This window comes from Castor canadensis, chromosome 4, assembly GCF_047511655.1.
Source record: "Castor canadensis chromosome 4, mCasCan1.hap1v2, whole genome shotgun sequence".
Lineage (NCBI taxonomy): Eukaryota > Metazoa > Chordata > Mammalia > Rodentia > Castoridae > Castor > Castor canadensis.
This window is the reverse complement of record NC_133389.1, coordinates 91,851,581-91,864,138: the sequence shown is the minus strand read 5'-3', so window position 1 is coordinate 91,864,138 and position 12,558 is coordinate 91,851,581. Positions and strand designations below refer to the sequence as shown.

At 38.5% G+C, this 12,558-nt stretch overlaps 1 protein-coding gene across 1 annotated transcript in view; it reads left to right on the top strand.

The window, feature by feature from the left end:
- Mcm6 (minichromosome maintenance complex component 6) overlaps positions 1-10,111 on the top strand; it is a 31,365-nt gene extending 21,254 nt beyond the window's left edge. Inside the window, exons 14-17 of the mRNA XM_020156684.2 lie at positions 2,321-2,456; positions 2,930-3,085; positions 5,645-5,784; positions 9,614-10,111. Of these exons, the coding sequence (XP_020012273.1) occupies positions 2,321-2,456; positions 2,930-3,085; positions 5,645-5,784; positions 9,614-9,730 (549 nt within the window). The 3' untranslated portion in view covers positions 9,731-10,111. The remainder of the gene's footprint in view (positions 1-2,320; positions 2,457-2,929; positions 3,086-5,644; positions 5,785-9,613) is intronic.
- The last annotated feature ends 2,447 nt before the right edge of the window (positions 10,112-12,558 follow it).

Sequence of the window (12,558 nt, the reverse complement as noted above, 5' to 3'; positions counted from 1 at the left end):
TTCACCATCCTCCTGCCACTGCACCAGGCTAGCCCCATGGTTTTCACATTGTTCTTTGAGCCCTAGGTTCCACAGATAGATGGTAGTATTGAGAGATAAAGAATTGCAGAAATCTCCCATCTCTTCTTCAACCAAAGCAGCTTTTACATGGCTTTACATAAAGTTAGAAGTAAGATTTTTGTGAAAGGTTTTTGATTTTTTCTTTTGGAGGCGCTAGAGTTTGAACTCAGGGCCTGTACTTGCCAGGCAGGCACTGTACCACTTGAACCACGCCCCCAACTCATGTTTTAACCCAGGGCCTCATGCTTGCTGTGCAGGTGCTCCACAACTTGAGCCACTCCGCCAGCCCTTTTTTGGTTGGGTGTTTTTCAGGATAGGGTCTTACAAACTATTTGCCCTAACTGGCTCCGAACCTCAGTCCTCCTGATCTCTGCCTCCTGAGTAGCTAGGATTATAGGTTATAAGCCACTGGTGCCAGGGAGCTGGATTTTTTTTTCTTTCTTTTTTTTGTTTTTTTTTTCTTTTAGATGCAACAAAAAACCATACCCTGTGACCACTTAGCTCAAGAGACAAAACATTTCCATCATTCCAGAAGGTTTATTTGTTTTGTGTTTTTTGTTTTGCTTTGGTTTTTTTGTTTTTGTTTTTTTTTGTTGGTACCTTACCACTTGAGGTACTCTGCCAACCCCCAGAAAGTTCTTTGGTGTCCCCCTTGCAGTCTTAGTCCTCTTCTCCAAAAAATCCACTATTCAGACTTATGTCACCATTTTTATCCCATTGATTAGGTTTATAGTTTTGTGAGGCTCTTTTTGTTTTTGTTTTTAAATTCTCTGATAAGGTGTTTTACTTGCCAAAGTACTTTTACAGTGTTTAATTTTGTTTCACTTGCCTAACATTTAATGGACACCTTTTTTGGGGTAGAAGATGAGTAAGAGAGCCTTGTGTCACAGCTGCTAATTTAGTAGGAGCAAGATGTGTATGTGATTAAGTATATAAAAATAAGAGGAAGACTACTGTGATAGAGCATCACAGACAGAGAGTACAGATATCAATTACTTTATTCCTAAAGAAAGAGGAGGGTTTATGGAGGTACAAATATTTAAACTAATCCTTAGGAATGAGTAGAATTTCAATAGATGAGAGAGAGACCTCTAGAGGGAGGTAGAAAACTATAAAAGAATTCTTTATGCCAGGCTCCGGTGGCTCACGCCTGTAATCCAAGCTACTCAGGAAGCAGAGATCAGGAGGAACGTGGTGGAATGCAGTTCAAAGCCTGCCTGGGCAAATTGTTCTCAAGACCCTATCTCAAAAATCCCCAATACAAAAAAGGCCTGGCAGAGTGACTCAAAGTGTAGACCCTGAGTTAAAAATCCAGCACTGCAAAAACAAAAAAAAAAGCTGCTGTAATTACTCTAAGATGGTTTCATTGTTTGCATTTAAATCATCCAAACAGGGCCGAGCAAAGTCCTGAGCTTAGATCCCAAACTCAAATTCCAGCATCATCACAAAAAAAAAAAAAAAAAGAAAAAGAAAGAAAGTGGACACACTGCCTCACACCTCTAATCCTTAGCCACTCAGGAGGTGGAGATTGGGAGAATCGTGGTTCAAGGCTAGCTTGAGCCAAATGTTAATTAGACCCCATCTCAACCAATAAAAATCTGGGTGTTTCCTGACATCTATCTACATGGGAAGCCTAAATAGGATTGTAGTGTAGGCCAGCCCAGCCCAGATAAAAACATGAGACTCTACTCAAAAAATAACTAAAGCAAAAAGGACTCAGCTTATTATGACTCAAGTGGTACAGCACCTGCCTCGAAAGAATAAAGTCCTGAGTTCAAAGCCCAGTACTGCCAAAAATAAACAGTATATATACTGCTCTATAGGTGAGATATGAATCACCTGAACCTGAGTCAAAAAATTAAATTTGGTGGTAGAGCACTTGCCTAGTGTGAGAAAAGCCCCTAGTTTGATTCCCAGTACCACAAAAAATACATGTATGCATGCATACATCATACATACTGCCTTGCATGAGAGAAAGGCCCTTGGTTTGGTCCCCAGCACCACAAAATACATACATGCATGCATACATATATACCGGTTAGGATGAGTAAAGCCCTTGGTTTGATCCCCAGCACCACAAAAAATAAACTGCCAAACAATTATGTCAACTCATGGTTTTGTCTGCAGTGAGTGAGTTGTTTTCATTTTTGTCAACACATGGTATTATCATTTTATCAATTCTAGTGGAAGTATGTGTGTGGTTTTATCTGTTTAATATGTCAAAAAGACTGAACTGAATTACCTCACGGTTACTATTTAGGTCCAACCTAAACACGTGAAGGAAGCATTTCGGTTACTGAATAAATCAATCATCCGTGTAGAAACACCTGATGTCAATCTAGATCAAGAGGAAGAGACCCAAATGGAGGTAGATGAGGCTCCAGGTGGCATCAATGGTGAGATGTTTGTGCCTGTTCTGGAGTTTGGGACCAAAATCTTCTGAGATGTACAAGTGCCCTTGCTGACAGTTACAAAGTATCTGTAGTAAAAGGGGGGGAAATTATATTGAATTGGTTTAACCGTTAGTAAGTTAAAGTACAATTAAATAGTTTATTTAAATATATATGCTGGAAAGATTGGAAGAAAAAAAACACTTTTCAAGCATGTTAATACTAGAATATTTTGGTGCTGCAAATGGATTTTTATATTACATACTCTAAGTCTCCCATCGCTTACATTCCTACCATGTTATTAGTTGTCTTTGGTATGAGTTTGTAAATTTGCTTCAAATTAATTTGTAAAATTATATGCTAAGATTAACTGTATGCATTTTCTGAAATTAGTATTAAAAATAAAGAGTACACTTACAGATGCTTTATAAGGGAATATTAAGGCACAAAAACAAGAGTCAAGTTAACTTTTCACCTAGGTCATGCTGACAGCCCTGCCCCTGTGAGTGGAATCAACGGCTACAGTGAAGATGTAAATCAGGAAACTCTTACCAAACCCTCCTTAAGGCTGGGCTTCTCTGAGTATTGCCGAATCTCTAACCTTATTGTGCTTCACCTAAGAAAGATGGAAGAAGGTGAGTTTATACCTAATACTGCTTAAGTACTGTTACTTACATAGCTGTTTTTTACATAGTCCTCTTCTGATGGCTAAATAGTATAATAATGTATTGTTCTGTTGGAAGAGATGATGAATCAGACAGGCTCACTTCAGCAAAGTAAATTTGTGGAGTATTAGCATAACCTGATAGCCAGAACTTTTCCCCACAAGTTCATTGTCAGACAGAGCTTAGTAGATCACTCATGTTAATGTCCTTGTCATTTTTTTTTTAAGCAGAATTTTTGGATCTGATAACATAGAAGCATATACAAATGTTTTCATAGATGGAAAATTTCTACAATGGCATTATTTAAAACTCTCAGTATTTTAATTGCATAGACAAGTTAAGTCCAAGAAATATATAGTACCATCAGACGAAAGTAGAGTAAAATTCTCATTGGCCCATCAGTAAATTGTGTTATGTGAACTAATACACTTCTTACCCTTACAGCTTTACCATGCATTCATAGTTTTATCACCATATAGTTAAACCACAGGGCCAGAGGAAAAATGATGAAATCACGTTTTGTTTTTTGTTTTTTTTGTTTTTTTTAAACAGTACTGGGGGTTGAATTGACCAGGGCCTTGTATATGCTCTAAGTAAGCGCTCTGTACTAGAACTTAAACTTCTGTTTGATAGTCAAGCATTGGGAAATTCTTACCTAAAGGTACGCAGATGACTATGCCAGCGTTCAGGCATATTTCATCATCACAGACTCCCATTCATGATAGAGGAAACGAGCCCGCAGTTTCTGCCCTTGAACTGGTGAGAGGAGAGAAAGCAACAGAGCAGCCACTTGGACACATGTCTGGTTTTATCTCTTTTTCTCACATAAAAAGAATTAGTTTACTTTTTTGTGGGGGGGTGGGTACTGGGGTTCACACTTAGGACTTTGTACTTGCTAGGCAGGTTCTCTACCACTTGAGCCATGCCCCTGGCCTTTTTCAGGTAAGGTCTCACAATTTTTGTGCCTGTACTGACCCCAGACTGCATCCTTCCCTACCCTGTGCCTCCTGTGTGGCTATGAATATTGGTGTGTCTGTTGCCACACCCAGCTTCTTTGTCAAAATGGGATCTCACTAGTCTCCCCTCATCCACACCCTCAAACCATGATCCTCCCAATCATTGCCTCCTGAGTAGTTAGGATTATAGGCATAAACCACTGTCCCTAAACCTTTTCTAATTTTGTTCAGGGACTGGGGATTGAATTCAAGGCCTTAAGCATAATAGGCACTCTACCACTGAACTACACCCCAGCCCCCATGTTCTTTTATTCATGTTATGCTTCATTCTCTTTCTTCATGCAATTAAGTTTTAAACAAAGCATACAATTGATGGAACAAAAATAGGATTATTTTCCACTCACTACATTCCACAGGTAAGCTCTTCTTTCCTTAACCAGCCAAGTGAGTTACTAGTTCTCAGTCCTCAAGTAAATAGCTGTTCTCTAACTTAGGCAGCATACCTTCAAGCCATGGATTTGCACAAATACTGAAATTCATTGCAACCATAATAAAACTGTTAACTGGTACTTGAAAGAAATTGAATGAGAAATAGACTCTGAAGAAGAACTTACAAAATTTTTTCCTTTTTTTTTTTTTTTTTTTTTTTTATTATTCATATGTGCATACAATACTTGGGTCTTTGGGTCATTTCCCTCTTTTTTTTTTCCTTGTGGTCCTGAGGATTGAACTCAAGTCCTTGTACATGCTAAACACATAGATGCCACTGAGTTTCACCCCCCAACCCACTAGAATTTTCCTATTTTGATTTTACATTTTATTTGCAATTGGTAGAATTGCAAACTAAGAAGAGTTTTCTTTTTTTTTTTTTTTCAACCGTGATAGATATGTTATCCAGGTTTAGCATTTCCTGAGTTGAGAATTCTACCTTGAACTTTATAAAGCAGCAGTAAAGCTTCCTAGCATAAATTTGTAATTTTTTTGTTTTCAATGACCACCCATGAATTTCACTTCTTAGTTGACTCCAGTTCCATAAGGCGTTCCCCTTTCAAAGAGGAAAGGTTATATTTAAGAAGTTTTTCTTACTGTTGCTTCATTCTTTTTTGTGTGTGCGTGTTTTCTTTTTTGGTGCTGAGATCATCGAACCCAGGGCCTAGCACATGCTTGGCAAGTGCTTTACCACTGAGCTACATCCCAGACCCTGTTGCTTCATTCTTAATTTATGTTTCCAGTTGTTGACAAACATTCTCATGGGTATAAGAATAGGTATAAGTATAGGAATGACCTTCATACTTCGAAGTGTAAATGGCTTTAGGAAACTTGTTTCTTATAATTTGTATTGTATTAGGTTTTTTTCCTCTTGGATGAAGTAAGGTATACTTTAATACAAGTAATATAACAGGCTATTTCAGGCCTGTGCTGGAACATTGCAAACCTTATTTCAGCAGATGTACTTTCTGCCAGGTTGGTGCTTATCTAATCTGTACATTATGTTTTTGTGTGTGCAAACTCTAAGGATTGGCAATACAGTTTGCTAGAAGGTAATCCCTTTAAAATTTATTTTTTGTTGCAGAGGAGGATGAATCAGCATTAAAGAGGAGTGAGCTTGTTAACTGGTACTTGAAGGAAATCGAATCAGAAATAGACTCTGAAGAGGAACTTATAAATAAAAAGAGAATCATAGAGAAAGTCATTCACAGACTCACACACTATGTAAGTATATAACTGCACTTCCACTAGTATTGATAAGGAATGGAGTTAGTGTCTTATGAGTTAAGGAGAATTAACAGCAAGTAAGTGGCTTATTTCCTTTGCTAAAATAAGCAGAATTATTTAGGTGAAATCTGAGAAGGTGGCTTTGGAATGTTGCTGTTTGAGTGGTGGAATTAGAGGTGTGTGTTTTATTATTAGGTGGGGTTTTTTTTTGTCAGTGATGTATTTTGGTGGGTTTTTTGGCAGTGCGAGGGCTCAAACCCAGAGCCTTGCTCATGCTAGGCAAACACGCTACTGCTGTGCCACCTCCGCCTCTGTTCAGGTGTTTTTAACATTTTATTTTTCATCTCCATTAGTAGCCATGTGCACCCTTGCCATTTCCTTAGCTTCTGCCTTATCCCAGTCCAATAATCATTCTTTTTTTTAGCATAAATTGGTTGTATAAATGGGTTTTGTTGATATTACATACATGGATATAATGTACTTTGATCAAATTCATCCATCTGTAGTACTCTTTAATTCCTCTCCCTTCTCCCCCCCCTTTCTTTTTTTGCAGGGGCGGGGATAATACTTGGGTCCCCCCTTTTTTTTAAATCCTGGTGATACTGAGATTTGAACACCGGGCCTTAACACTTGTTGTTAGGCAGGCACTCCATTACTTGAGCCAGTCCACCAGCCCTCCCCTTTTCTTTTTAACAGTTTTAGTGGGTTTTATTATTTTCATATATATTCACCCCAGTTTTCTTATTCTTTAAACTTTGTCTTGTTTGGCAGGACACTAGCATTGGTTAAATTTTAATTTTTTTTAGACCTATGTCTAAGCAGCTAAAACTATCTGAATAAAAGAGTTTATATGACCAGTTTTATATAAATTCATGACCACAGATAAGTGTTCAGTGCAGCATGATTACTTTTCCCTAGTCTGTGCTCCCACTCTTACAGGGTCATTACATTACTTCTCCACTGGAATCAGCTGGTCATTCTCAGTGCTCAAGCTGTCAGTAGCAGTTGTCACAGTATATCATTCCTATAAAATTTTCACTGCATTCTCAAGTCTTCGCATCCCTGGATATTCCCTCTTAGTCCCTTTTCTTGAATCTTTCTCTTACTCTTGAGATCTCTTGATCCATTTGATTTTATGAGTTCTCCCATTTGCAGATGACTCCCACATTAATACTTCTAGCTATCACCCTCATCTAAATTCCAGATGTGTGTAGCCAGTTGCCTACTGATCAACTAATAGGCCTTTCATACTTAATTTGTTCCAAAATAGAATAATGCCTCCCTCATGTTCCTGTTTGTTCAGTTGCTATAGACCAAAAACTTGTTATCATTCTTGAATCTTCTGTTCTTTTTTCACTACCTTCACCAGTCCATCCAAGTCATCATGCCTGGACTCTTTCTCCACCACCCCCCACCCACCCCAAGAGCTCTGTCCTCTTTTGTTTTGGCGCTCTGCCCAGTAGCCAATCAGGTCTTTTTAGAAGATTAATTATTTTTATACCCTACCTTCCAGTGCTTTGCTCCCATTTAGATAATAAAATCCAGTGACACAGGCCTTGTTCCTTAGACATACCAAATATGGAAGCCTTTGTGTCTCCCCAGGTACCTTTCCCCATTCTAGTGTCTGCTCCTATATTCCTCCTCAAAGACTCTTTTCTTGCCTAACATATTGATATAGCAGCCTTCTGCTCTTGCTGTCACCTTTCTTTGTGTTTCTTCCTGGTGTTTGTCATAGATGCTCAGTTTGTCTCTTTCAGAATGTAAGCTTATTCTGGGAGAGCAAGGACTTTAATTGCTATAGCTGCAGGACCTACAGTAGTACCTAACACACACAGTGGTCAAATACTTGTTGAATGATTGAATTTTCTGTTCAAATGGCAGAGTCAGCCATCATGCCAGTTCACTTTACAGTGCTCATTATGCAAATATTCTACATGTCAAGTGTCAGGGTTGTGTCATCTGAAAAATTGTTCACCTGTGGGGTTAGATAAGCATATGATTAAAGATGTAATCAGATCAGGTTGTAATAATATGTATGAAAGCAGGCTAAACTGAGATGGGGTGTGTGTGCAGAGTTTTTTGTTATTTTCAACACTGGGGATTGAATTCAGGGAGCCTTGCAAGGGCTCTACCACTTGAGTGCCCCAGTTCTTTTTGCTTTTAACTTGTTTTTCAGATAGGGTTTCACTTTTTCTTTTCTTTTCTTTTCTTTTTTTTTTTTGTAGCAAAAGTAACAAGTTTATTAGGAAAGGAATCTAGGATAACAGTATAAAAGTGAGGAGAAAGGACTGTTTTCCATGAAGGTAATGGAATAGAGACTCCTGGTCTCTCACTTTCCCTGGGCCAGCTTTGGACCTTGATCCTACCTCCACCTCTCAAATAGATGGGATTATAGGGGTATACCACCATGCCTAGCTCCAGCTTTTCCCCCTGTAGTGCCTCTTGGGATTGGGGCAAGGAATCCTCATCAGAACACATCATGAAACTGATGAATTTACATCAAGCATATCTTTTATCTTTTTTTTTATTTCCTGTGGGACTGAGGTTTAAATTCACGGCTTCATGCTTACAAAGCAGGCATTTTACTGCTTAAGCCACACCCACATTCATTTTGCTCTGGTTATTTTGGAGATGGATCTTATGAACTATTTGCCCAGACTGGCCTCGAACAGCAATCCTCCTGATCTCAGCCTCCTAAGTAGCTAGGATTACAGGCATGAGCCACCTGTGCCCGCTAACATCAGCAATATCTTTTTAAGTTTAGTTCATCACCTGAATTAAATTGCTGTAGAAGACAAAAGAGTTCTGTAGTGCTGATTACACATGCTTCCTAGGAAAATGTGTTTGCACATGGAGTGAGTGCTTTAGCATCTAGTCCCCCTTCGTGGCATCAGGACTCCTACCGTGGGGCTTTGGAACTTTGACAGCCTTTTTAGAATCAAATCACTATTTCCTAAGTTTCTTTCCATGGGGTTGGCTAGGCGCTTTTCTCTCATTTGTGGACATTTTCAGTTGACTTAACAGGTATGCCACCTTACAAGTTTGAAATCTGTAATCAAAGAGGTTTGGGAATGTTAACTCGGTAGAAAAGAGTAAAGAAGTTTCCAATATAAGTTATATTTAGATTATATTTTTGTTTTTTTTGAAAGGGTGTCACTGGGGGCTGATGTTACATTCTAGATTCTCTTGCCTCACCCTCCCAAGTACTGGGATTATAGAGGTGAGCTACCACACCTGGTTTTTATCTGTTCTTAATTTAATTAGAAGTAGAATTGGGCTAGGTGTGGTAGCACAAGCCTGTAATCCCAACACTTAAGATGGCTGTGACAGGAGGATCTTGAATTCCAGGCCAGCCTTTGGTATATAAATTGTAAAAAAAAAAAAAAGAAAGAAAGAAAAGAATTGATGGTATATGAAAATATCCAGTGGCCAATAATTAAAAAATTAAGATGGCATTAATAAAATTAAATAGATGTAGATATTAGTGAATGTTTGTGTAATATTGAAATTTAAACATGTCCTTTTTTGAAGTTACATTTACAAGCATTTGATGTAAAATGCTAGGAAAGCTTATTAAAATCACAGTATCTGTTGAGCTTACTTGTATCTTAATTTTTCAAAGGAAGTTTATGGTATGAAATAGTCTTCTAATAGGAAGGGAGTTTAGCAGAACATTGATAGTGATTTTAAGATGCAGTCCTTGTCCTTGGATTTTGGGGTGGAGAAATGAAAGAAAATGTCAGTGGCAAACATTGAGAAAGATTACTGTATCTAGAATTTTGGTGATACTGCTGTAGACCTAAGGACAAATGCTTGTGTTTCACAGGATCATGTTCTAATTGAGCTCACCCAAGGTGGATTGAAAGGTTCCACAGAGGGAAGTGAGAGCTATGAAGAAGACCCCTACTTAGTAGTTAACCCTAACTACTTGCTTGAAGACTGAAATGTTGGAAGTAAATGACCACAGCCAAGGCACTGTGGCACACTACCTCCTGGCCTGGAACCTGGATGGATCTCTGCCAGGGAGGGAAGTTTTCTGGGAGTGATTCATCAGGATTTGTCTTGAGAAACAAGAACTGAGTTGTTGTCCTGTGTATCATAGTTCTGTCATAGCTTTTATACCAGCACAGTGTTAGCACTTTCTTTAATGTGCTTATTGTCCCAGTGAAGTTGGAACTTGATAATTTGTGGTCTCTGTAAGCCTTTTGTTTTCATATGTAAGAGAAAGCCTGCTAACTTTTATATGTGGCATCTTATCAAGGAAATAACTTCTTTCAATCACCAACTACTGCTTTTATTCATAAAATAAAATAAACTGGCCTAATGTTGTCTACTGGATTTATTTCTGCTCTACTCTGATTATTGTATACATCTACTTGTGAATGTGAGTCCCTTTTTGTTTAATCTGAGGTTAAAGGGGTTGGAGATACGACATTATGGATTTAGAGCTAGATTCCTATAAAGAGGAGTCGTTAAGAGAATTAAAATGAGAGCTGGAGGCCTTGGAGGTGACTTTGCAAGGTTAATTCCAGTGTCTTTTTAAAGATAGTTTATAAAAATAAAAAGGTTATTATACTTTTTTCATTACTTTTTAATAACTTTTGTGTGGGTATTTTCTCCTCTCACCTTTATTCCCTCCCTCCCTCTTTCCCTTCCTATTATCTTTCCAAGTAGCCACTGGCCTCAAACTCTTAATCTTCCTGCCTCAGCCTCCTGAGTGGTGGGATTATAGCAATGTACCACCATACTTGGCTTTAATGGTAATTTGTCAGAATTGTTCTCAAAATACCTTTTTTTTTTCTTTTAAGAAGTGTATTTTCAATATTACAACCTGTCTCCAGATTCTGTGCCTTTTTCCCAGAAAAAGTTATGTTAACTTCCTTATGGAATGCTATGCTTCTGTTTTAAAAAAAAAAAAAAAAAGTCTATAGGTCCTGAGATAGACAGCTGGAAGAACTATTGAATTAAAAAAAGAAAAACTGCAGAACTATACATGTGGCATGTACCCATATGTTCTATGTTAATTTATGTTATACTTTAAGTGTTACATAAATTTTTTTGTATTTGTATATAAGTAACTATTATTGACCCGTTTAATCGCCACAGCCTATCATGAGTTACCGTTATTCTACAGGTGAGAAAACACGCACAAGAGAAGTTGTTTTGCCAAATGAGATTTAAACTCAGGCATTCTGACTGCTGAATGCCACTAAGCTATGTGGAGAATACTACACATTGTCAAACGTGTTTGTCCTGGGAAGGAGAGGAAAGTGGACAAAGGGGAATATGCAAGATTTTGTTTGAATTTTTTAAAATGTGTTCATTGTTCACATACTCTCAAAGGGAGATAAAAGGGCTAGGGAGAGATTCATTTTCTGTTATGTCAGGACATTTCAAATAAATTTGTCAATATTACAAAAGTGGATATTTTCCAAGTTCATCTGCTTAAATTGGGAAATTTGAGGGTTTTTGTGTTCTTATGGTCTTTTAAGTTTTTAAACATTACATTGGTGAACCATTCTCTGATTTCATTATCCTAGATAACACAGTTAAATATTATATTGGTAACATAATCACTTAGTATTTTGCAACCTCAACTATAGTTATAAAGTCAGAATTCCTCCCACATACATCCAAACAGTTCTTCAAGAATAGACCTGTTTTGGAATGTAGTCTTTATTGTCCTCTTCAGTTTTTCATGCCAAGGAGCCAACTGGGAATCTGACAGGAATTTCATTTCAGTTGCTGGTCCTCTAACCAATGACTTTCTGTACAACCTGAGCCATCCACTAGGAAACCAGGGTTCTAATTTTGTAGCTGGGGAAAAAGACATTTATGTTTGTCACCAGCCATTGCCCACTTTCCTGCCAGAGTACTTCAGCAGTCTTCATGCCAATAAGATCACCCATTATAAAGTATTCCTGTCATGGGCACATCTTCCATCAGGAAGCTCCAAAATTCCAGACGAGGGAACAGTGCAGTGCTACCAGCAACTCCTTGAGGCTTTCCAGGCTGCACAGCTTCAGCCCATGGTCATCTTGCACCACCAGATGCTACCCACTAGCACTGTACAAAGAGGTGAACTCTTTGGTGACCTCTTCACCAACTATGCCACATTTGTCTTCCACTCCTTTGGGGATCTTGTTGGGATCTGGTTTACCTTTAGTGACTTGGAAGAAGTAATCCGGGATCTCTCCTACCCGGAATCAAGAGCTGCTCATCTCCAGTCCCTTACTGATGCCCACAGAAAAGTCTGCATTTACCATGAAAAATATGTATCTCAAGGTAAGTACACTGATGGCTAACCACTGGCAGCCATTACCACACCTTCCCCTATCCTCAAAGCAGCACTTGGCATTTCTTCCCTCTCACTTTAAATTGACCCTCTCCAATCTACACAAATCAGTACTGTATTGATTTCCCAAGGAAGGGGTGGCAGGGGTGGCTTATACTGTGTAATGCCCAACATTTTCTTTGAAAAGTATTTAAACCCTTGCCCAGTCATAATCTGGGCAGCCACTATCATTTCTCTGTCCTCAATTCTGTCGCAGGAAGTGCTGCCTTCCTGACTCTTCCCATGGCTTCAAAATTGTCTCTGCTCTCTCAACCTCCATCTTTCTTCTCTTTTTTTGTGGGGGAAGGTGGGAATTGAACTCAGAGACTCATTCTTGCTACTCTTCAACCTCTCCACCAGCCCTTTTTTTGTGTTGGGTATTTTTGAGATAGGGTCTTGTGAACCATTTGCCCAGGGAACCACGATCCTCATGATCT